We start from the raw sequence: 23,077 nt of genomic DNA on the forward strand, positions 1-23,077 counted from the left end.
GATAGGTTGACATTGCGGTTGAATCTCAACACATGAATAAATATCCTAATGGCTCAAGATATCAAGACATAATTAACAAATGTTACAATTCTTACTGTGTCAATGGCCTCAATATTACATCCCATTGTCACGGCCGTGGTCGACTCCCTGAACACTATCAATCGAGCTCCTCATCGGGAGCTCTTCTTCGTCGGATATCGTCCTCGCAAAACAAACATCTATCATTCCTGCACGACGCAAGTTGTCCTCCGTCGGATGCTCCACATCTTCCAAAGCTTCGTGGACGGATGATGAATGATGACCCAACCACAACAGTTGCAGTGCGCCTGTATTTTGGATGGAAGCCTCAATATCGTGGGATGCGTCGAATGCTCTCGTCGTGTGTAAAGCCAATCCCAACATGATCACCGACGCAGAGGTCGCAAACAGCAACTAGAATCAACTTCAGCAAACTGACATTGTGTAGGTAGTATCGCAAACTCACAGGAATAAGGGTGATCTGCAACGTGTGTGAATCAGTCAAACAGAGAAAGATTCTGTGCAGTTTAAACTGACATTGAGTCGTAGGGCAATCACCTCCTCGTTGACAAGGGCCATCCCCTCACCAGGTAGAATTCCTACGTTGGATCCCGTTCGGCTTGCCGAGGTAGTGACACAGTATGAGTAAGAACAGAGCCATGGCATATGATCCCTTACCCATCCAAGTGAGTTGTGCGACTGTTTGCGCAATAGCGGTTTCTAGTTTATCCAGGCTCAGGACGAAAAAAGCAGGAGGAGGTGCATCGGCGTTGAGCGATTGGTTATATTGAGCTGGGAGATCCAATCCTACCAAAGACATGATATACCTAGAAGAAAAAACTGTAGGTAAGGCATTGTAGGACGCAGTGAAGGTAAGGTCTGAACTCATCCATAATCGAGGGTTCATTACCATTTGCAAATTGATACCCACTACTGCCTGAAGTAGACAAAACTTGAGCCATCTTGTGTCGACAATGGATCATTGAACTTTGATAATCCCTCAAAACAAGTGTTATTGTTCAACGCACAAATTTTGACCACGGGGTAGATGTCGACTGATCCATTTCCTCCCATTCCGTGGATAACTGCGAGATGGGCATCGGATTCTGTAGAGTGTTGGTTTGCATGTCGATCACTACTGTGGTATTGTTGGTCGACAGCGAGCATTGCACAAAATAGACTTCAATGGATGTGTTCAAATCTACAGAAGGTTTATCATGGTTACATTCTGGGAAAGCCATACGTACATTCACCGGTAAAAACATTCAAGTTGCCTTCTAATATTGGAAGTTCCAAGGTCATCGGTACCGTAACCTCCTGTTGTACTGAAGGCTCGATCTCCAACAAGGTAGAGATCATTAGCACAACAGAAGGGAGTGTGTAAGTCTGACAGCCATCAATTAGCTTCAGAGTTGCGCACTAAAACCTTGGCACGAACGTCATTGATTGTATTGCCATCAATCTGAAGTTGTTGTATCTGGTCTGTCCCTGTAGGCATTTCCAAATATGATAAAATAACATTTCACGCCATGTTGACGTACAGGGGGGGGTTACGGCCACTTGGAATACACCTCCATTGCCAAATGGAGCAGTTGCTCTGCTGCTATCCTGAGAGTAAGTGGCATTTGGAAGCACTGCACAACTCGAGGTTATCGTCGTCGCATTCACTTCTGCATATCCGACTATAGAGTTTGTTTGCGAGGTGTCGTAGACTGTATTATTGGATAACCCTGTAGAGACAAGTCCAGAAAATTGAATGATAGTCGGTAAGGATGAAGTGATGATGGTTTTCCAGTTGTCGATGAGCGAGGTGGAGGTTGACAGATCTACCCATCCTAGTGATGTTGACACATTAGTCGTTATAGAAGAATTGAATGTTTGAAATTGTAGGAGAGTGGAAGAGGTGACGTGTAGCACAGAAACGCATAAGAGGTAGGATGTCACAGCAGTAGTCGCCCACAGCGATGCAGGGGCACCAGTTTGTTTCCAGACAGTATTGAGTGCGGAGCCAAGACCTGCCCATGCGCCGGAGATGTCGTGGATTGAGGTCAATTTCAGACGGCGCACAAGTGCCCTTGACATCGCAAGCCGTTGAGTAAGGAAGACCAAGACAGCTGTGTAGAGCTAGACGAAGTCCTGTGATTGATGTATTGGTGAGATAACAGTGAATACATACCGTATAAAATGCTTGTAGTGAAGCGCTCAGTACCACAGGCCAAAAATCGGTGTTCGTGGGCGTGAATGGGAGAGTCACACGGTGTTCCCAACAAGAGATATAAGACACGGTGAGGAAGATGTGTATCATAACCAACATGCCATGCAGCACGTAACATGCGCGTGCAGAGAATGATCCCCCGCTTGCATTTTCTGAAGGATTTTTCGAGCGAGTCTTCCAGGACGCTGGGGCAAGGAGATATAGTTGTTGGCATATAACAACATGACATTTACATACCGAACCAAGTACCTGGCGGTTGCATTATGGGGTGCTCGCCGTTTGGGGTTGAGGCCTCAGGGTTTTCGAAGGGAAGAGGCAGCACTAATGTATCTGCGAGGAAGGTAAGCGAAAGTGGGGTAGAACGACCCTAAGAATTGACAAGTGACTTATGGAAGTATCAATGTAAAAGAAGATGCTTTCAGCCTCTTAAGCGCCTGATTGCGATTCGAAGGAAAGAACCTAAAAGAGTACAGCGTGGCTGATGATGCATCACCATCATGATCGCACTGCAGCTGATAATCAGAATGCCGTCTAATATCAGTAGATATTTGCAGTGGATCCCGAGCCTAGCACTGTGCTGATGATGGTGTAAGATGGACAATACTTTACATGCGATGAATCAATCATAGCGCCGCTGAGGGCAGCAGTCCCCGCTCGGGCGTCGTAAAAGATGACTATCTTGCGAGCGCTAAGGTCATGATTTTGCAAGTCATTTGGTATTGCAAAATGTTTCGCCTCCAGTCACGACGACTCCACCAGTACTGAAAACGCTCACTAGAGAGCTAGAAAAGCTTGTTTTAGCCTTCGAGTCTTTCAAAGCCTGAACGGAAAGGAGTACTGAGTCACAAATTCTCAATTATCAGACTATCTTTCCTTTTCGGTAAAAACACTAAATATCTGTAAACAGCGTATACCAGTACTTACGTCGCGCTGTCACCTAGTGCTGTTCAGTCCATGTCTTACCTACGCGGTTGGTTCTCGCTTGATACGTCAAGCCCCGCTACCAAGATCGAGCCCAATGGCTCCTACCCAATCCTGTCACTTTCAGTCCCGGAGTTAAATGAAGAAGATGAAGACGATGGATCGGACACAGCAGGTGAAGACGACGCACCACCTGCTTTCCCCGCGATCAATAGTGCACAACGCGCAGCCGCCTCGCCTTCTTCATCCTCGCACTCATCTAGGGGACTCGGCATACCAATGATACTCACCGACTCAGCATTGATGCCCCCGCCGCCTGTTCCCAGCCTTGCCACACGCCGACCAGGTGTTCCCCCCCCACAGAGTTCATCATCTCTTCTTGCACCTATGACTACGAATCAGCCGCCGAAACGACCTTCCAGACGAGACAAAGTGGCTTTAGCGCCTGGATTTGGCCCTCTCGATTGGGGAAATCTTAAAGCATCTGGTCAGAATCTACGAGTAAGCATGTCTATGCATATCTAGTGTGCAATGTAGTGAAATTCTTAAGGGAGTTGATGCATTAATGCGCATCCCACCATCTGTGCTCAAGTTGCATAACAAGAAAGACGATGCTTGGACAGCGATCAATGGAAAGGTTTATAACATGACACCCTACCTCCCGTATCACCCGGGCGGTGAGAAGGAGCTCATGAGAGTAGCGGGTAGAGATGGAACCAAATTGTTTTGTGAGTGCTCGTTGTATCTTCGTATGGGCTGCACCATTGAACGGGGTAATTCAGCATCAACTCACGCGTGGGTAAATGCGGACTTCATGCTTGACGCATGCCTGGTCGGATTTTTAGTATCCGAGCCAAGCTCATAATAGATCGGACATGGCGTTTTGGTTAGACTGCGTGGATTAGAATTGCAGGCTGCTATCGATATCTGTATCCAATCACTTGCTGTGCTATAACGGGTGCCACATACTGGTAGATGCTGTGGCGCAAATTGCCCCAAAGCCGGACCGCCAGAAGATGGACATTTATGCTGTGGCTGCTTGTATGTTTCTATTCTGCTAACTTTAATGCCAAGCCCTAACCTGTGACTGCGAGAGTTGTTCGCATTCGTAATATTCAGTTTCCCCTATCACTTACTACGGGGCTATGGAAACCCGCTGTTGCCTTGATCATCACGATAGAAGCGTTGTCGTGTTGCCGAGGGCACCTCTAGCACCGGGTCGTCCGTCGAAGAATGCAAATATTGCATCAATGGTCATAATGTGGCTCAGAATGCGTGCTTTGATTAGATCGCATCCAAATATGGCAAGTAAGCATGAATAACAATCCCTCACATGCCCCTCATTGCGCGATAAGGGCTTCCACTGGCACCACATTCCGTCTTGAGTTTCCGGGAGTGGTCGCCTGACCTCTTTGCTCTAGTATAAAGTGCGATAACTGTATCCTGCAGAAGCTGACATCAGATTCTCCCCTTCTGGATCACGACAGTATGGCACCAGTGGCTACCAACCAAGAGAGCGGCAATGGAACCATTGACCGCGTTGCAGAGTTGAAGAAAACTTCAGCCAATAAGCCTATTGAAGACACTCAGTTCATCAATCCCTTCTACTCGCCCAGTGCTGGGAACGATAACGACGATGACTACCAATATGCCAAGTACAAGGTGAGCGACTTTGGATTTCAATCTTGTAGGCAAACACTGATACTTCACCAAGCCCCACTTCCCCGTTGTGAATTGGGAACCGCTCACAGAAGTTGAGGTCACCGATCGTGGCCACTTTGCAGACTCAAGCAAGACGGCTCTCTTCAGTGCTGCACAGAAAGTCAAACACCTTACACCCACTATTGGCACGGAGCTCGTCGGCATCGACCTCCGGCAGCTGACGAATCAGCAAAAGGACGAGCTGTGAGTACCACATCCACGACTGCAACTATCTTTTGATGAGTTTATCCTGCCAGCGCCCTCCTTGTTGCGGAGAGAGGCGTTGTCTGTGAGTAAACTAAATGCGTCACAAAGAGTTAACATAACATATCCCTCGCGTAGTCTTCCGAGACCAGGAGCTCAACGTCCACGAGCAGCTTGACATTGCCAGACACTTTGGACCCCTTCACAAGCACGCGACGACCCCCGTTCCTCGAGAACCGGGACTTGAAGAAGTTCACAGTGAGTCGGATCATTGAAAGAAACTTTGGAACTGTCAATGTCATCCTTCAGTCGTTTACAATGACGCTGCACGACGCCCTGATACTAGCGCGTTTTCGAAGATTGAGCTTTGGCACAGCGATGTGACATACGAGATCCAACCACCGAGCACCACTTCTTTGAAGGTGATTACTGGTCCCGAGTACGGCGGTGACACGCTCTGGAGCTCTGGGTAAGCAGCAGAAAATGACCCAGAAGTTATTCTGATGCATCGCCTACAGTTATGCTCTTTATTCATCCCTCAGTCCAGGCATGCAGGCCTACCTCGAGGGTCTTACAGCTCTACACAGTGCGGTCGCGCAGGCGGAGGGATCTCGTGCGGCTGGACTTCACGTCCGTCGTGAGCCCGTCGAAACCGTACATCCTGTCGTTCGTGTCCACCCAGTAACTGGTTGGAAGAGCGTTTACGTCAACCCTGGCTTCACACGTCGCATACTCGGTGTCCCCAAACCTGAATCCGACACGATTCTCAATTTCTTGTTCCACCAGGTCGCTGAGAATGTCGACTTCCAAGTGCGCTTCCACTGGGAACCGAATTCAATTGCTTTCTGGGACAACAGGGTCAGTACTGTTTCTTCTCGACGAAAAGCGTGAAGTTTGACCAGATACTAGATTGTCACACATACCGCGACTTTTGATTTCTGGCCTCAAACTCGCCACGCACTCAGGGCTACTCCTCATGGCGAGAAACCTGAGTCTGTTGAAGACTACGAGCGCCGGACAGGCAAGGAGGCGAAGGATCGCCAGATTGAGATCTGGAAGCAGCAGGGAATCGAGGTTCCTCAATCGAAGAAGGGTTTGTCCCGGGCACGCGGATACAATGACTGAGAAGCTAGTCTGTGCTTTTATTGCAGAATATGACAGAAGTCCAAGCCAGAGTGTCGTGGTGTGTGGACAGAGCTGGTGATCAGTCACGCAAGGCTTCAGCATTTGCATAACATCTGCAACTCCCTCCCACATCCCAAAACGTTGAACGCTGAGCGCTGAGCCTTTGAGGAGACCCCATTAGAATCTACTACTAACGACTTCGCAACCGGTATTAAGAAATGCTACGAGGACACTGCCATGAGGCGAGCCACACCTTGGGCCGCAAACCACAGGGTGCCAGCTCGGTGCCCCCGGAGTGGATCGCTTTATTCGATGGTGGTTACGACGACGAGCCTATGGTGATTTAAATCAACACCGTTGTAGTGCTTACCGTATGCTCAGGTCAAGAAGACGAACTTGAAGAGCGTCCCATCCAGCAAAAGATGGACTATATAACAAAATTGATCGAACGTGCACCCTGATGGTAGGTGAGTTGCGGGATAGGACATTGAATGCGTGGTTTTACTTGTATCATTTTGAGTCCTGTTCAGTAAAATTGAGTATATATACTTACCGATACATTCAGTAAGTTTCTTGGCGTCGGATTGGCTCTAAAATGGTCTATATACCAAGTAACTGTAGTCCGTGTTATTTAGTATGTGGTTGCCATTACACTGAGACAGCCACATGTCAAGGTATGATATAGTATCACGGACATCCCGCCAGACTACAGATCACAAACGCGTTAGAATCAGTCCCGCGGACAATTGTATGTGTCTTCCTGCCTGTTAGTGCTCAAACATCGCGAACGAAAATGATATACGCACGTACTATCGTCATGGGCTCTCAGAACCTTCACCATTGATTGCATTACTGAAACTTAGGCAGCACTTTGCCAGACGGAAAAGTTGTTTTCCGTCGCGATCGATAGCAAGTGATAGTGGAATAGGGATGCCATACTGTGGGTTGGCACCCAGATATTCAGCCAGATTGCGCAGGGCTTTTGCGCGATGTGCGATGTGTCCTGAAGGCTCCGCGTCCACGTTTGAGTGATCCCCAAATCCCTCTAAGGCGCGTTTTTAGTCAAGCATACACCAAATCAGATGAAAGAATTTTGCGCCATCCCGCTCAACAGCCTCCAGTATCCGCCCATCCGTTTCACTCTCGCCAAGGCCATCAAGCCAATCAGCAAACTTGGAGCAAAGTGATGCAGTCCCTGGCGCGTCTTGGATTGTGTTTGAGAAACATGATGATCGGTCGGGTGATCCTCGTTCATCATCCTCCCCATACTGAACATTTTCTCAGTGTGGCACATGTGTGGGATTGGGGAACCTACCTGTTTCCTTGGAGGCTGGCGTCCAGTGGATTTGCGAGCGATGTTCTTCCGATGGCGTTTTACTCCGCCAGGAATGGAAGTTGGAGTTGGATGAGGATGAAGAGAGCCTGCCATAGAGATGTTAGACGACATGCAAAGATATGGCGAGTCACCAGTTACTGTTAATAATGGGGGCTGCTCGCCGTATCAGGTAAGTACTCGTGGTCTAAGGTGCACTTCTGTGCACGTGGGACCCCTGAAGTTTGTAACTTACTTTTATGTAACGGTGTAGGCGTGCAGGCCAGTCACGGTATCATAAACGTTATCATGCAACGTCGCACCCCAAGGTCGTCATAACTATGAGAGGTTGAAGACTCCATAAGCGAGGCACTATAACTGATGTTTCCTCCAAGTATCTTCACAATTAGGTGCTAGCCTAAAGATCCGGTTCGGCTTCGAGGCTGAAGATCTGCGGAGAGAACATTTGATCAGTGCCATTGGCTTTCACATTGTAACTTACCGGGTCACCAACATCGCATTGACAGGCCGGTCGATGCGTCTAAGTTTTCGGAGACCGGTATGGATAATCCAAGGACACCCACAGGGTATTTCTCACATCACCTTGATACCATAAAGGTGTGCACAACAGACCTAAAGAAAATTTCTAGACTTGTGCCGAACCATGGACATGATCACTCACTGGGCATATGGTGTAGCTGGTTATCACATCCGCTTAGCATGCGGGGGGTCTCCGGTTCGAGTCCGGATTTGTCCACTGTTTTGCTCGGTATCCTGAGGCTCTACTTTGTCAACTTGCAGTCGATTGTCGAGTCGACATGCATGATCTGGCAGCACAACATTTTGTCGAATCTTCACCAAATTTTCATCTCAAATTGAATAACCTATATTTCCTTTCTTGCGAAAAAGCAAATACCTATAAACAAGTGCTACATCGCCTTCTCGCCCCCATTCAACCAAACACCAGATAACTTCGAGAAAATGCTTTCATGACGACTACATCCCCGATTACACCCCAAATCGATCCAGATCTCTATTCCAATAACTCTACGGATTGAATCTTGCTTCCGCCCCGATCAATCGAGATCTACTTAGCGTTCTATGGATAAATCCTGGAAAGTAAGCACTGTATTCGCGGTGGTCGTTTGTGTCAATTCATAGCGCACCTCACCAGACTATGTCAATGGTATGGGTACAGGACACAATTTAAGAACGCTATGTCAACGCTTGTCACAATTCACGCTCAATCCGAAATACTACAGGAGCAACCCACCCACCACTGTGGTCCATGCCCAATCAACTTTGTCATGTACTTGATTTTTTCCTGAACGCGACGCTCATCAAAAGAGTCTTCTTCATCCGAGCATACGGTGAGCACATCAACAGTATCTATGGGAATGTTCATGAGTTCTTCGTCATCGAGTACGTTGTACTCGGGACCAAGTAATCACCTTCAAAGAAGTGGTGCTTGGTGGATGTATCTCGTACGTCAGATCACTGCGTCAAAGCTCGATCTTCGACGCGAGAGCAGCAGGGCATCGTGTAGTATCACTGTAAATGACTGAAGGAATGACATTAACAGTTATAAAGTTTCGTGAACTTGAACAATTCGACTCACTGTGGACTTCCTGAAGTTTGGACTCTCGAGGAATGGGGGTTGTTGCGTGCATGTGAAGGGGGTTTAAAGTGTCTACTAACATGACTATGTGCTCATGGACGTTGAGCTTCTGGTCTCGGAAGACTAAGCTAGGGATAGATCACGTTAGCCTTCCAAGAGCTTCGTGACATATTTAGGTTTACGACAACGTCGTTCCCTGCAACAAGGAAGGCACTGGAAAGACTGGAGAACTGATGCGATAATGGCAGCGATCGAGATATGAAATCACCCAGTTTCCAAACATCAACACACCCAACTCCTCAGCACCGACTGCGACTAAGGAGGCAGGTGCCAAAGCGAGGGTCAAGTCAACACTCGAGACGGAGGTTGGTGCACAGCGGGTCGGTGGTGTGCCCGTGCCGTCGCGTGGTAATGATGCGCTGAGTCGTCGATGATGTGCCGAGGCTGTCGTCGGCGAGTGAGTGATGCGCTTGATTGTGATGAGACATGGCCTGTGATGGTGACGCGACTCGGATATGCACGCCGATGCTGAAGTAGCCGTTTGGTGAGTCGTAGAAGGGGCTTTGAGCGGTTACCGATGCTTCCAGTAAGTGTGGGTGCGCAGCAACAAGCGTATGCGACGCAGGTGTGGAGACAGAGAGATGAGGTGAAGATGGCTGCAGCTATGAGCGCCTCGAATAGATAAACAACTTCTTCTGTGCATGCTGTCGTCTCAGTGAGCTTTTCAACAGGAAGCCGCAAGCGCGACTGCCAAAAGGTTTGGAGGATGGCTGTAACGAGCGATGTTAGAGGTGGGATTAGAGAAAAGTGACGTGTTTGACTAAGGAGAAACATTTGTTGATCAATTGGGGGATATATGGGTTGAGAAGAAACGAAAAATCAAGACATATAATGTACTCGTCCCCTTCTCTCTATAAAAAATCTTGAAGTTGTGTTCAAGTGACCAGCAACATAGCACTGGCAAGTTAGGCCCCCGGAAGCTCCTTTCGATGTTCGGCCGTCAAGACCCTCAAAAATGGCCGTATAAGAGCAGATATAAAGATCCTGTCGGCATGGCTCCCTCCCAGAGTTATCTGCATTAATTCGGAAGGGGTCGAGGGATGGACGCGAAGGCTGCCGTCGGACACAGCCATATTCGAGCCCTGAGGCCGCAATTTCAGGTCATGCTGGAGGACCTTAACCACGGGTAGCATTATCTCGTCCCATATTATCCGCAAGAGTACTCGCAACTTCATCCTTGGCATATCTAGGCGCGTATGAGCCGTGTGCCGGATTGCGGTGGCGAAATCGTCCTTGAGCTTCTCCAGATCTGCGAGAGTAATGCGCGGGAAGCGAACATGGTGGGGCTCTCCTGACGTTGGGACAACAATGGCGCTGCATGAGTATTGACTCGTAATGAGGATGATAACTGGGCCATGGCGTGCTGCGGCTTGCAACTCTGTGTATGGTGGCGGGAGCAGGAACCGCGAGAAACCTTGAAGATTAAGTATTTCAGCTACCCCAGCTTCCCAGTGCCTTATCAGTTTCCTATACTCTGTTGCTGCCCGATCAGCGGCAGCTCTGTCTATGCTGTCTGCGGAACCCTGAGCGCGCTGTCCCCACACGACACTGCAATGATGACGAGTGAACAACGAGGAAAGATGAAATGCTACAGCATATGAAACATTTCTCGGGACATCTGGACGTGCCAGAGTCCCACAAGCACACAGCAACACTGGCGTGTGATAAATAAACGAGATTGACGCTCTAGCTTTTGGACTCACAGCCATGACCGCAGTTCCTGTGCAGATTTACGAAATAGCGCGCCTTGCTGCGCTCACGTTGTTAAAATCATCCTCTTGGTAACTCCCGTCTGAACTTCCAGCGTAGATCAACTGACGATCAGATCTACTAGAGGCACAGTGCTCTCGCAAGTGTTCCGGCGGGAATCTTCAAAACGACCAACATCAGATCTACAGCACACGAAGAGAGCGCACCTTACATTCAAACACATCCAGAGAATACCTCCCGGATTTAACTACTTGACAGTTTCTCTCGCAGAGACGCAGCCATGGCTTCCACATCGACGAAGGCAGCCGCCACGGAATCGGTTTTGAATCCAAAAATGACTTTGAAGGGTCATGGAGGGGAGATTGGATCCATATCCTACTTTCCTGATGGCCAGCGAATGATCAGCGGATCTTGGGACAAGACCGCTCGGCAATGGGATCTGAAGGCGGGTAAGGAGATTGAGGAAGCCCGGGGTGTTTACGAGAAGGCGGCGGTACGGGCAGTGGCGGTATCAAGGGATAGTCGATGGGTTGTAACTGCTGGTGGAGATATCGAACCCAGGGATACGGAGCTGAAAGCCTGTGAGGTTGAGACGGGGATTGTGAAAGAATTCAAAGGCCACTCAGAGAGCATCGAGCGCATTGATATCTCCGTGGACAGCAAGCTACTGGCGAGCGGGTCAATCGATCTTACAGTGCGGATATGGAAGTTGGAGACCGGCGAACTCGTGGCCGGTCCATTCGAGTTTGGTGATTTTGTGGGCGCCGTTCGATTCTCGAGGGATTCGAAAAAGCTCGCAATCACCTCGTGGTTGGGGACGTGCCTTGAGGTCTGGGATATCGAAAAAGAGAAATTGGATGCGAGGAAAGGGGAACTTAGTGATACCGATGCATGGTCATGTGCGCCAATATTCTGGACAAATAAAAACAAAAACATCTTGGCCGCATTCAACTTCACGCCGTTCACGGATGACCAAGCCAAGACAATTTACGAGTTTGACGCCTCGACATTGGAGATTCTTGGAGCTCCCTTCGAAGGGCACACCGAAACTGTCAATGGTCTTGCACTTTCATCCGACAACACTCTCCTCGCCAGCTCCTCGTTGTGGGACCACACCATCAAGCTCTGGGCCTTCGAGTCACGCCAACTCCTCGCTTCCTTCGACGTTCAACATCCCCGTGCCCTTGTCCTATCACCCGACTCGCGCCAACTAGCTTACACGAGTTACAATGAGAACAAGCCCATTATTTACATATGCGATATTCCACCCGATGTGCTTGCTCAGGCCTGTGTACGCATTCCCCGAAAACTTCTACTGCTCGTGTGCTAATATTTCCTTACAGACCAGTGCACTTCTAAATGTACGTGCCTCATTCATTTACTCATTACACCGCTCATCCATCGTTTAAGTTATCATTGCAGTCTGACGCAACTCGTCGTCCTCCTACAGTGCGTCGCAGCCCGCCGATACCCGTCACACCTATGGTGCAGAGGCCTCGTGAACTCCTTCTCTCTCCTTCCCACACCGATACAGTTCTCCCAGTTCGTAACGATGAGTCTGGTGGTTCCCCCATTGAAGCGATGCTCCCAAATCTCACGACATACATCACCAAGGACGACGAATATCCTGTTGCTCATGGCGGGTTTGGAGAGATCTGGAAATGCACCTTTTCCATAGATAGGAGACTGATCAAAGTTCGTTGGCAGTATTCTGTTTCTCCATCAGTCCAAAATTGACAATTGCGCAGGTTGCAGTGAAAGCATTGCGTGTGAACACTGCTGATCAACTTGGTCCAGCGAAGACGAAGAAGATCAAGGTAAGAGTCTTGCCGAAAATTTACATCTAATGTCACTTACCTCAGAGGTCGCCACTTCGCAGAGGATAACGCGCGAACTCAAAATATGCGCCAACCTCAAGCACAAAAATATTCTCCCCGTTTATGGTTATACTTACGGCTTCGGCCCAATTATAGCGCTGGTCAGTCCTTGGGCAGAGAATGGAAACCTGATGGTCTATTTAGAGCATGTGGGTGCGAATCTTACTGTCATTCGACGATTTCAGATCGTAAGTCCTCGCTTGTATTTCGTAAAGGCTACAGACTAATGGCAATCTCAGCTCAGGGATATCATGGCTGGTCTCCGATATCGTACGTGCTAGTTAGTTTAATGCCGGACCAGGAGTCAAAACTACTCCCCGTAGTTCACGACAACAGCGTCATCCATGGAGACTTCACTGCTGTGAGTTCGGACATTCTCGTTAGTTTCAGCTTGATTGAGATGTAATCTCCAGCCTAATGTACTCATCCATGGTGATGGTACTGCGTGTGTTGCCGACTTCGGTCTCTCCTTGATGTATTCGGAGGTCATAAGCATCTCTCAAGCCTCCTGGACATCCACGCTCAACGGCAATGTACGATGGATGGCTCCCGAGCTGCTCGCATTAGAGCGGGAGGATGGGTCTCTAGCACGGCCGAGCGAGCAGAGTGACATATATTCATTAGGCGGCATCATGTTGCAGGTACGTCTGGGGTAATTTCAACTTTTCAATGGGGTCATTACCTCCGCTTTTAGGTCCTCACCAATAGTACTCCCTATTATTACCTCCGGAATGATGCCGCCATCATATGGGCTATGCAGAAGTCAGAGACGCCTTCCCGATCGCGTTATCCTCCACTGCCTGAAAAATACTGGGAGTTTATTGAGGAATGTTGGTCTGCTGATCCGCGGGACCGTCCATCGACAGAGGCAGCTGAGGGAGTAATCAGGAATGAATATTATGCGCTATCCAGATCTCCTTAATTCTTCAGTTGTTTTTCATACAACCATGTGTTTACGATACGACCAATTGGATAGCTAGCTCGATATGCTACTCAGGCATAGCAAATGTAGGCCCCACCCCATACTTCTCTTGTACACTGCAGCATATGGCCATGCCTTCCCTCACATTTAATTTCAGTTGTGAAATGCTATATATACGAACGAATTCGAATTGCCAGTGATTCGTGGAAATTCATCGATACATGTACAGCTATCATTTTACGCAAAAACGGACGTAATTATGGAGGGTTTGACTACTTAGCTGTAAGGATATGCCGTCGGCGCGTCAGCTATATATGCCGCTGGGGACTTCACATGTTTGCTGAGCTCTGAGAATGTATGAGCTAGGTTGGAATTCGTGGACTCGAGGTCTTCCAGTGGAGTCCTGAGTCGAGAGGCTAGGGATCACTGCTGGCCACGGCCCTGCTCCATGAGTTCGATTGCCTGTCGTTAGTTGCCGTGACGTATGGCACATGAAGCTGCATTTACTGGCAACAGTGATTGTGCACCGCGAAAAGCGGTTACAGCCTCGCGCCGTGAGATAATTGACGATCGCGTTAATACGTGGTTGTCGAAAAGCTCCAAGCACATTTGGTACGCTTCAAGGGCAGAGTCATGTTGATGACTTTCAGCTTCATTGACCCAGCGCAAGGCGGTTAAAATACGATGTGGAAAACCTTGAGTGGGGTGTGTCCCGATACCAGTCTGAAGTTCTCCACTGCGAGCGCCAAATCAGCGGGGTCGTGCTGCATCTGGTAACGAGACAGATAGGCATTCTTCAGTAACATGTAGCTGAAGTACCTGTCAGGGTGCAGTGAAGGTAAGGCCACCAACGACTCTTGGGAGAGTTGAACGGCCTCCTGTTTGCAGCATTCTTCATCTAGAATAGAGGTCTGAGAATCAGAAATGGGCGCGTGGCCGTCAGTGACACATCGCAATTCGTCTTCAAAGTTGCTCACTGGAGTTGCGGATCGTCTAAATTCGACGCGTTCTGCAACTTGTCCCGTCCAGCTGACAAATCCCCGACTCCCACGATTAGTGGGAGAAGGGTTGTTGTTTGCAAGAAACGTCCAGGCACCTACAAACGCATGCGTGTGACTTTATTTCTTGTTTCCTTCCCGTGCGATTTCCTTAACTAAGCTGGTTTCGCAAATACCTTGTACGTCACTTTTGACCGAAGAGCTCGTCCGAAGGCTACTCAAGCTTTCCGTGGATACCCTGACAGCATCCATCCGCCTTCTGCCGTTGATCGGGCGTCCTGCGCTCAATAGTCGCTCCCGCGCTAAAATGTGTAACGGTCTCGTGACTCTCGTCCTTCTCTGGTGGAGCTGCCCACAGCCTATTGTTCTATAAGAGTCTGCAATAAGTAATAAGTATCCTCGCGTTAGATGGAAAAGTTGATGCACCCCGAGCAGATGAACTTATGGTCAACCATAGACTAGTAGTATTGCCGGATAGTGGGTGTCCATACGAATAAATTGAAGTGATTGCATATTGGAACAAGGCAGGAATGACCACAAGTGTATGGCCTAAATATTATTTGTGCTCTATGCCGGTTGGACTTACATCGGAGTCGGGGACCTGGTGCACAGCACCGTTACGATATTGCTAAAGCTTGCACACGATCGGATATTTCCGGGCGTTCACTGGTCGCTCCAATTGCTTCAAGAATGTTTCTCAATGTCACTCAAACGCGTTGGTGGCAAGTCTGACGGCGGCATCGACTTACTTGGCTGCTGGTGGTTACCCCTCTCCGAACCACAGTCTTCTCAATCCACCCCAATCACCCTTCCTCATAGACGCATCCACGTTCTCGCACAATGCAAAGCGGAAAAGAGAAATTCTCGCCAAATTATGTTCGGGAGACGGAAGGTGTATGGAATATGCACACTACCACTCAGGCCCCCTCCTCCACACGTGTCTGAACTGGGTACAGTGGCATTGCTCCTCTCAGAGTCAAAATTCACCACTGTGACCCTCACCCGTGCACTTGGTTCCAACTTCCAACGTCCCCTTTCTCCTTATGCACCTCCCACCTCTACCGGTGTCCCCAGATCCACGCGTTGAAACCCCCCTCGGAGAAGTCGGCTCCGCTTTCTGGAACTCCGCTCTAGGTGGTGCGCAAGGTCTTCTTCGCGGGGACCTTGATGTTCGCTGGGAACGTGACCCGGGAGGGGGCGGCCTGGGTTATGGTGTCGTGACAAAAGGTTGCAGAACTAGATACCGGATACACACGGGGAGTGTCTTAATGCGCTCGAGGACGTCGATCGATAACTAGGATAGTGAACAATCGATGGATGATTTGACTTCGGCATTGAATGTCGCTACAACTGCATGTTTGAGTCGCATTCCATGACCGAGGCACGAGGTGTTGGAATGCAGGGTTTAGGGCAAGTCGCGGGTGCCTTATAGTTCCGCTCATATCGACTTCACTCCTTGTTCCGCTCCTCCGACGTAGTCTGTAGCTCACACCCGTTTGTACTTGCCTTAGCTCGCTTAGGTTTTCTTTTGTTGCTTTAGTCACGTCTACGTCGGTGCCTTCATTTCTTTCCGTCTGTCGCCTTGTTTCCCCGTATGGTTAGACAATGTCGTGTTACACGCGCCGCTTCCCCCATGGCGGATACTTCCCTTGAGGTTCCCTCAAATATCCTTGCTTCCTCTGAGGACAGTGGCTCCCCCTCCATAGGGCCCTCTCCTTTCGATTCCATCCTTCCTGCGGCGGGCTCTGACCTCGATCTCTCCATGATCGCCGCTGCTGCAGAAAACGCTGGCGCAAACACACCCAGTGTTGTTCTTACTCGTCCTTCCGATGAACGGGCTCCTCACGAGCCTCCCACTTTGTTGACCCCAGATAGACAGACGAGGGGGCGTACCCGCACCTCAGCTGCCACTCCAGCCTCTGCTCCCCAGAAGAAGAAGTCCAAGGGTAAAGAAAAGGCCTTACCGCCCTCTGAAGGTGACGAGTCTCCAGGTGATCCCCACCTTGGGCTGCCTCTAGCCTCGGGTACTCCGTTCGCCCCTCGGGGCCCTAGCATTTGTCTTCCCGGCAGAGTCTTAAGTCAGTTACCAGCTTTCGCTCACGCCCCACTTGCCGCTTTGGCTCCAACCTCTGGTCCCAACCTCGTCGCAATCTCCAATGAGGCGGCATTGAAGCTCTTCAACGACCTCACCGCAGGTCACGACCTCCTGGACCCTATTATCCGTTCCCAAATCCGTCTGGCCTTCTTCCACGAAGCGCCCTGGTTTGACGTTGACGCGCTTCTCCCTGTGCTTCCCACTAGTGGTATAATTCCCCCTGTGGCTATTCCCCAGCCTGGTCAGTCTTCTTACCTTTATTGTTGGCCCCACTCTCTTCCCGGCACTTATATGCGCCCTCTTTCCACCCCCCTGGTGCCTATATGCGCCTGATTGTTGCTTCTAACACCTATTTGACCTCTTCCTTTCTGTTTCTGCTCATCTCCCTCTGCCCTGCTCCTGGCCTTGGCACTAATTTTTCGCCCTCAGCCATCAGGAACTTGCCTGCCCCTGCAGGGCGCACTCTGCTTCCAGGTGTAGTTTTGGACGATCGGGGCTCTCCACGCTTGGTCGCTTCCTCACACCGCTCACTTCCTTCCAACCCAGTGAAGCTTCAAGGGAACACGGTGCCGGAACCCAAGGCTATAGTGACCGCCCTGAAGAACAACTGGAACGTGCATATCCTTCTTAACGCTCTCTCCACCAATGCCCTCATCCTCCTGGGTTCGTCTTCGCGCTCGCAAAACGACTCTGACCACTCTCTCGCGGTTAAGGATGGTGTTCTCACTGTCGCCTCTCCTAGCCTCGATGCTAAACGCGAACCTGACATGTCCCTAGAGGACTGGATCCACGCTTGGCCCCGCCTTGTGCGGATGATATCCGTGTACCTCCCAGGCCCCTCCAAAGATGATATTTCAGCGGCTTGGGAGGTCCACTTCAAAACCATTTCCAATCGTCTAGACTTCTTTGTCAACTTCAAGCACTACCTGCTTTACGATATTCGCGTTCGCCAGTCGTTCGTCCACAATCAAGAATTCAACCCGGACGACTGGCAGGAGGAGGTTTGGAACGCTATCGGCCGAGAACGTAATATCTCTGACTTCCACGGGTCTCTCTCCCAGCCTGTGCAGCCTCGCGCTTCAGGCTCGTCCTTTCGAGGCACCACCGCCCCTCCCAGGAGCTCGCGGGCGAGTGGTAGCAGTTCGCAGCTCCGTCCAGGTCCCTCCAATCACAAGTGCATTTTCTGCGGCTCAGCAGACTGTCGTGCACGGGCCTGTGGACTTACCCAAACTTCCTTCATCAAACGTGATTCCTCGGGCCTCTGGGCGACAGCTGCAAACGAGCAAGTTTGCTTCCGCTACAACGGAGCTCGCGGCTGCCCAAAATCAGAGTCCGAGTGTGGACGAAAGCACCTCTGCACCCGCTGCGGACAACCTCACCCGGCTCAGAACTGCGCATAAGAACGGTTTCCTTCCCATTGTCACTCCCTTTCGCTGGGAGAAGTGGCAGGAGCTCCTCACTGAAGCAGGGGCCCTGGATGATTTTTCTGACATTCCGCTTGGTATCCGCTTTGGCTGGCGCTTAGGCGTTTCAGACTCTTTCCCTCTCAATTCTTCATTCATTCCAGACAACCATCAGTCGGCCGTCGAGCATCCCGATTTTATTCTCAACTACATTCACGCTGAAACTCGCGCTGGTCGTTATACCGGCCCCTTCTCCCCAGATCGTCTAGAATGTTTAATCGGCCCTTTTCGCACAGGCCCCCTCGGTGTCGTTCCCAAGCCCGGTTCTGCTAAACTTTGCCTCATCCAGGACCATTCCTACCCTCGAAACCATCCAACTATTCCTTCCATCAACTCCGACATCGACACTTCGAAATTCCAATGTGACTGGGGTACTTTCGCCGAGTGCGAAACCCTGGTCACTAACGCCCCCCCAGGGACACAGGTAGCTGTCTTCGATGTCGCGGCAGCTCATCGCCATTCCCCCATCGCCCCAGAAGATCAGTGTTTCGTTTGTGTGATGTTTGTCGTCAACGGCGTTAAACTCTGCTGGATCGACCACACCGGCTGTTTCGGCTGCGCTAGCTCGAACGGCCTCTTCGGTCGCCCCGGCGACGCGATCGTCGTCATTTATAAGTTCAAAGGTGTCCAGGACATTCTGAAGTGGGTGGATGATTATATATTCTTCCGCTATCCAGTTCCTCCCTCCGCTTCATCTCCTTGGCGTTATTCTTACAACGAATCTCTTATTTTTAGCATCGCGGAATCCTTAGGTTGGCCTTGGGCGCCAGAGAAGTTTGTTCCATTCGCCTTCGTTTTCATTTACCTCGGCTTCTCTTGGGATTTGCCCAACAAGCTCGTCTCCATCCCCCCAGCCAAACGAGAGAAGTATCTCGCCCGCCTCGCAATCTGGATCCAAGACTCTACCGTCTCCCGCTTAGATTGTGAGGGCCTCATCGGCTGCTTACAACATTGCACGCTGGTCCTTCGCGAGGGGCGCTCTCACCTCCCGGCCCTTTTCCGTCTCCTTGCCTCCTTCAAGAACACGTCCTCACCTCTCCTTCGTCATAAAATCCCTAAACAAGTTTTGGCAGACACGTCTTGGTGGAGATCCCAGCTATCTTCAGATTCATGCTCTCGCACCTTCCGTCCCGCGCCAGACCCTCTTCCCCTTCGCGTCTTTGTGGACGCTTCGACCTCCTTTGGCATAGGATTCGTCGCAGACGACCGCTGGCTCGCCTGGAAACTCCTCGATAGTTGGAACTCGGAGGGCAGGGACATTGGTTGGGCAGAGATGGTGGCGATCGACCTCGGTCTTCGTGCCCTCGCCCATTCCGGTTTACGCAACGCCCACATCCATTTCCGTTCTGACTAGTGCTGCCGCAGTCCGGTCCCGAACCGTGGTTCGAACCCGAACCCATCCAGACTGGACCAGTGGTTCGGTCACAGGTTTGGTCTCTCTCCTGGACCGAACCCCCTAACAGGTTCGGGGTTCGATGTCGTCACTGAAAAATGCGGACCGGTTCGGACGCGTCCGGACCGGTCCGAACCTGCACCACGCGCACAATTCCAGCTGCGTGTTTTTCGTGAGGCTTCCTGTCAGTTTAAGTAGTGCGCTCACCAACTTCTGTTCCTTCTCTTCTTTTGACAGTAGTGTTCCCCACATTGCGCAAGCAACAAGGGTGCTTTTTTCAGCTATGCAACGACTCGAAGCACCGGTACTATGTTCACCGTCTCTCATGTTTGATAAGTTGCTAACTTCTTATGTTTTTTCATTCAGAATATACCTACTACTGTGGTGATTCCTGGGTTTTCCACCAAGTTTGCGCAATGGATTGTCATTTTGGAACTTGAAGGTGCGCAACATTTTTTTATTTAGTTTGAGATATATATATTCACTTGTGGTATAGGTTCGACATTCGCACTCCCTGCTGCAACTATGTTCGAGTTGTCTGCACCAGCCCGTCGTCCTGACGGTTCGTTGAAAAGCGCTGAAGAGATGGAGTGGATACACGACCCGGATGATGACACTACCATCCTCCCTCCCCCTCCTCCATCCAAAGGCACACTCAATTCATTCATCCGTCGTTCAGGCCGCGCTGTCAAGCCTACAGAGAAGATCCGGGAGACTGCCAGCAGTATCCCGGCCAAACGGTCAGCTGTAGGACCTCCTGCCCCCGCACCCAAGAAAGCACTCATGCGCACCAGAAACGAAGAGCGTGACGACAACGACAGTGACGAATACGACGCTGAAGAAGAAGCCCCTCCACTTGAGGATTTTACAGATGATGAGGAAGACGATGAGAATGAGGACGAGGAAGCTTACCAAAAGACGAAGAAGCTTGGTGACCAGGATCGTGAAGACCGTAAATCCCTCAAGAAGGTCGAACGCAGTGCCGATTTGACCACGATCTTTACTTTCGAGAAAGATCGTGTTAACCCCCACACCCAGGAGCGTGAAAATGGGTGGTGGTGTGAGGTATGCAAGGCTAACAATGTTCCGCTTCACCAGTGCTTTTTTAAGGGGGGTATTTCGACTCGACGCACGCACATTGCACGGAATCCCAAGTGCCATTACCCTATCTACAAGGACCGCTGTGAACAACGGGGTCTCACGATGCACGATCGTGCAATCCCTCGTAACTGCAAAGCGGACGTGCCGCAGCCTACCTTGGACGCCTCACTTACTCCCAAGATTCCTGCATTCACAAAGGCTGGACTCATGGATTACATTGTCGAACTCATTGTTGCCGAAGATGAGGTGAGCGACTCTCATTTTTGATATATTTTAAAACACTTATACAACATTATAGGCCTTTCAACTTGTAGATAAAGGACCCTTCCACCGCCTACTTCAATATCTCCGGCCATCACTTTCAGACCGAGACATTCCCCACCGTACCAAAACTCGGGACGAAATACTCGAACGTGCAAAGCTGGCAGTCGAGCGCGTGAAAGAGAAGCTCAGCCGTGTCGATAGCAAAATTTCCATGATGTTCGACTCTTGGATGTCTTTTCCTGGTCACCCTTTTCTGTCAATTACAGCGCATTACATAGATTCCCCAGCTGAAAACCCTCATGAGTGGGAACTTAGGGTGGAGCAGCTCGCGTTCGCACCCATTCACGGCAATCACAGCGGTGCGAACATCGGGAAGATTTTGATCGAGAACATCAACAAATATGACATCCGCACGAAGCTTGGGTGGTTCACGGCTGATAACGCATCAAACAACGATACTGCCATTGAGATGGTTGCGACCTCTATTGACCCTTACGGAGTGGAGTGGAAACCAATTGAGCATCGAGTACGGTAAGTTCGTTCATTAAGTACTGAATTTGAGATTACTGATGAATATTCAGTTGTATGGAGCACGCACTCCACTTAGCTGCAAAACACTTCGTTGAAGAAGTGGCTCCTACACCGGCAAGCGTCTTGCACAAGAAGGCAGCTCAAGCTGAAGACGAGGACGAGGACGGCGAGGAAAGTGTAGAATTTGACATTGGTGACACTATTGGCAAGGCGCTTGCATTTGTAGCGCAGGTAAGCTCTTTAATGATCTATCTGCTATTGTATAGTACTGACACGAGACCTTTGTTTAGGTCCGGAAGTCTCCTCAAGCTCGCGTCTTCCTTCAAAAGTGCTGCAAGGAGGTGAATGAGCCCCCATTGGAGCTTTTGAAATGGGTCCGCACACGTTGGGCGTCTCTTTTTAATATGTTGGAGCGTTTTTTTAAATTGCGCAAAGTAAGTTTTCTACTACCGACTACATGAACACATTACTGACTTGATTATTAGGGAGTAAACAGATTCATCCAGCTCGCTGATGACAGCGACGAGGTCCCAAATCTGAAGGGAAAATCATACGCGGATTTCAGGCTTTCAGCGCACGAGTGGGCAGAGTTGGAGTTGATCTGTGAAGTCCTCCAGGTAAGTCATTTCTCTCTACCTTCCGCAATTATGCTTATGTGCTGCACACCGCACACCAAGAAGCCAGCAGATGCTCAACAGAGCTTCTCTGCCACACGTGAACCAACCGTATGGAGAACCATTCCAGTGCTCGAATGTCTTCAAGACACTTTGCAAAACATGGCGAACGCATCAAAATTTGCCCGTTTCTCAACGGCCATTGAAGCTGGTGTCACTAATCTCCGCAAGTGGTATAGTAAGACTGACGACACAGATGTATATTTCATTTGTCTTGGTATGTATCTCGTATCTATTCTAATGCCTTTGAATGTCATTGACCTTGTTGGTATAGCGCTGGACCCCAACTACAAGGTCGCGTACGCGAAAGACAAATGGACCACTCATTCTTTCAAAAAAGGCATGCAATGCCTCGAGAGCACGGTACGTCACTCATCACTCATTTCTGTCAATTGTATACTAATCTTACATAGTTTGATATGTATCATCGCAGTAGTACTCCCTCGCAGGCTCCTGCAGAGCCGTCTGTTACTGCGCCTCCCTCGCTTGCTCGCCAAGGCTCGTATGGCCATAATTGGATGCGAAGCTCTGTCAAATCGCGTGTCATGAATGACGCAACCACACGAAGGCCTCGTCAAGAACTCGAGGACTATCTAGATGCACCGCTCGAGGACGTCAACAATGTGGTGGCCTGGTGGGGTGTACGTCTTGTTATTCTATTTGTATTGCTTTCATACTAACATGATTCAAAAAAACTTTAAAGCACCATTCTATACAATACCCGACTATTTCCCGCATCGCAAAGGACTACCTCGCCATTCAGGGATCAGCTGTTGCGTCTGAGAGAGCATTTTCGAGCGGCGGCGTTACTGGGACCGTGCGTCGCAGCTGTTTGAAGCCGACAACATTCGAGGCTCTTCAATTGCTCAAGAGCG

General features: G+C 49.9%; 8 protein-coding genes and 1 non-coding gene across 9 annotated transcripts; 6 read left to right on the forward strand and 3 right to left on the reverse strand.

Moving 5' to 3' along the window:
• Nucleotides 1–4: 4 nt before the first annotated feature.
• DEU56DRAFT_836709 (uncharacterized protein) lies at nt 5–2,328 on the reverse strand. The gene is made up of 11 exons (XM_041354814.1): nt 2,195–2,328; nt 1,560–2,142; nt 1,457–1,506; nt 1,272–1,422; nt 1,047–1,246; nt 904–980; nt 697–845; nt 556–617; nt 485–499; nt 303–432; nt 5–275 (listed from the first exon to the last, which is right to left on the reverse strand). The coding sequence occupies exons 1-11, from the start codon at nt 2,321–2,323 to the stop codon at nt 115–117; spliced, it is 1,707 nt and encodes a 568-aa protein (XP_041202414.1). The 5' UTR covers nt 2,324–2,328; the 3' UTR covers nt 5–114.
• Nucleotides 2,329–3,187: 859 nt separating this feature from the next.
• On the forward strand, nt 3,188–4,019 carry DEU56DRAFT_747392 (cytochrome b5-like heme/steroid binding domain-containing protein; the record flags this gene model as incomplete). The annotated part of the gene is made up of 3 exons (XM_041349271.1): nt 3,188–3,655; nt 3,705–3,882; nt 3,937–4,019. 3 exons carry the CDS (start codon nt 3,188–3,190, stop codon nt 4,017–4,019), a joined length of 729 nt encoding a protein of 242 aa, XP_041202415.1.
• A 623-nt stretch (nt 4,020–4,642) lies between these two features.
• On the forward strand, nt 4,643–6,184 carry DEU56DRAFT_747384 (uncharacterized protein; the record flags this gene model as incomplete). Its single annotated transcript, XM_041349269.1, has 7 exons — nt 4,643–4,816; nt 4,869–5,059; nt 5,113–5,144; nt 5,198–5,317; nt 5,369–5,528; nt 5,578–5,917; nt 5,969–6,184. The coding sequence occupies 7 exons, from the start codon at nt 4,643–4,645 to the stop codon at nt 6,182–6,184; spliced, it is 1,233 nt and encodes a 410-aa protein (XP_041202416.1).
• Nucleotides 6,185–8,179: 1,995 nt separating this feature from the next.
• DEU56DRAFT_t114 lies at nt 8,180–8,253 on the forward strand. Its single transcript has one exon. It is a non-coding gene; the product is annotated as a tRNA-Ala (tRNA).
• Nucleotides 8,254–9,283: 1,030 nt separating this feature from the next.
• On the reverse strand, nt 9,284–10,238 carry DEU56DRAFT_124881 (uncharacterized protein). The gene has a single exon (XM_041344664.1). It carries the CDS (start codon nt 9,946–9,948, stop codon nt 9,457–9,459), a length of 492 nt encoding a protein of 163 aa, XP_041202417.1. The 5' UTR covers nt 9,949–10,238; the 3' UTR covers nt 9,284–9,456.
• Nucleotides 10,080–10,792, reverse strand: DEU56DRAFT_761041 (uncharacterized protein; the record flags this gene model as incomplete). The annotated part of the gene is made up of 2 exons (XM_041350495.1): nt 10,080–10,722; nt 10,779–10,792. The coding sequence occupies 2 exons, from the start codon at nt 10,790–10,792 to the stop codon at nt 10,080–10,082; spliced, it is 657 nt and encodes a 218-aa protein (XP_041202418.1).
• Nucleotides 10,793–12,331: 1,539 nt separating this feature from the next.
• DEU56DRAFT_836751 (kinase-like domain-containing protein) lies at nt 12,332–13,783 on the forward strand. Its single transcript, XM_041354815.1, has 6 exons — nt 12,332–12,701; nt 12,731–12,949; nt 13,001–13,031; nt 13,085–13,122; nt 13,175–13,402; nt 13,456–13,783. Exons 2-6 carry the CDS (start codon nt 12,731–12,733, stop codon nt 13,681–13,683), a joined length of 744 nt encoding a protein of 247 aa, XP_041202419.1. The 5' UTR covers nt 12,332–12,701; the 3' UTR covers nt 13,684–13,783.
• A 1,562-nt stretch (nt 13,784–15,345) lies between these two features.
• On the forward strand, nt 15,346–15,909 carry DEU56DRAFT_929096 (uncharacterized protein). Its single transcript, XM_041358663.1, has one exon. The coding sequence runs from the start codon at nt 15,382–15,384 to the stop codon at nt 15,766–15,768; it is 387 nt and encodes a 128-aa protein (XP_041202420.1). The 5' UTR covers nt 15,346–15,381; the 3' UTR covers nt 15,769–15,909.
• Nucleotides 15,910–17,300: 1,391 nt separating this feature from the next.
• DEU56DRAFT_709772 (uncharacterized protein) lies at nt 17,301–18,176 on the forward strand (the record flags this gene model as incomplete). Its single annotated transcript, XM_041347475.1, has 1 exon — nt 17,301–18,176. A coding segment is annotated over one exon (876 nt), but the record flags the coding sequence as incomplete, so codon positions are not given.
• Nucleotides 18,177–23,077: the final 4,901 nt, after the last annotated feature.

Source organism: Suillus clintonianus, assembly GCF_016758775.1.
Source record: "Suillus clintonianus strain FC179 chromosome Unknown DEU56scaffold_139, whole genome shotgun sequence".
In the NCBI taxonomy this organism is placed as follows: Eukaryota; Fungi; Basidiomycota; class Agaricomycetes; order Boletales; family Suillaceae; genus Suillus; species Suillus clintonianus.

Coding starts and splice junctions, on each gene's coding strand:
- DEU56DRAFT_124881 (XM_041344664.1), bottom strand. CDS start 9,948: ATGTTTCTCCTTAGTCAAACACGTCACTTTTCTCTAATCCCACCTCTA.
- DEU56DRAFT_836709 (XM_041354814.1), bottom strand. CDS start 2,323: ATGATACACATCTTCCTCACCGTGTCTTATATCTCTTGTTGGGAACAC. Junction 1,507..1,559: donor AGTGGCCGTAACCCCCCCCT/GTACGTCAACAT, acceptor AAATGCCTACAG/GGACAGACCAGATACAACAA. Junction 1,423..1,456: donor ATGGCAATACAATCAATGAC/GTTCGTGCCAAG, acceptor GCAACTCTGAAG/CTAATTGATGGCTGTCAGAC.
- DEU56DRAFT_929096 (XM_041358663.1), top strand. CDS start 15,382: ATGTCACTCAAACGCGTTGGTGGCAAGTCTGACGGCGGCATCGACTTA.
- DEU56DRAFT_836751 (XM_041354815.1), top strand. CDS start 12,731: ATGTCACTTACCTCAGAGGTCGCCACTTCGCAGAGGATAACGCGCGAA. Junction 13,123..13,174: donor TCCATGGAGACTTCACTGCT/GTGAGTTCGGAC, acceptor TGTAATCTCCAG/CCTAATGTACTCATCCATGG. Junction 13,403..13,455: donor TAGGCGGCATCATGTTGCAG/GTACGTCTGGGG, acceptor CTCCGCTTTTAG/GTCCTCACCAATAGTACTCC.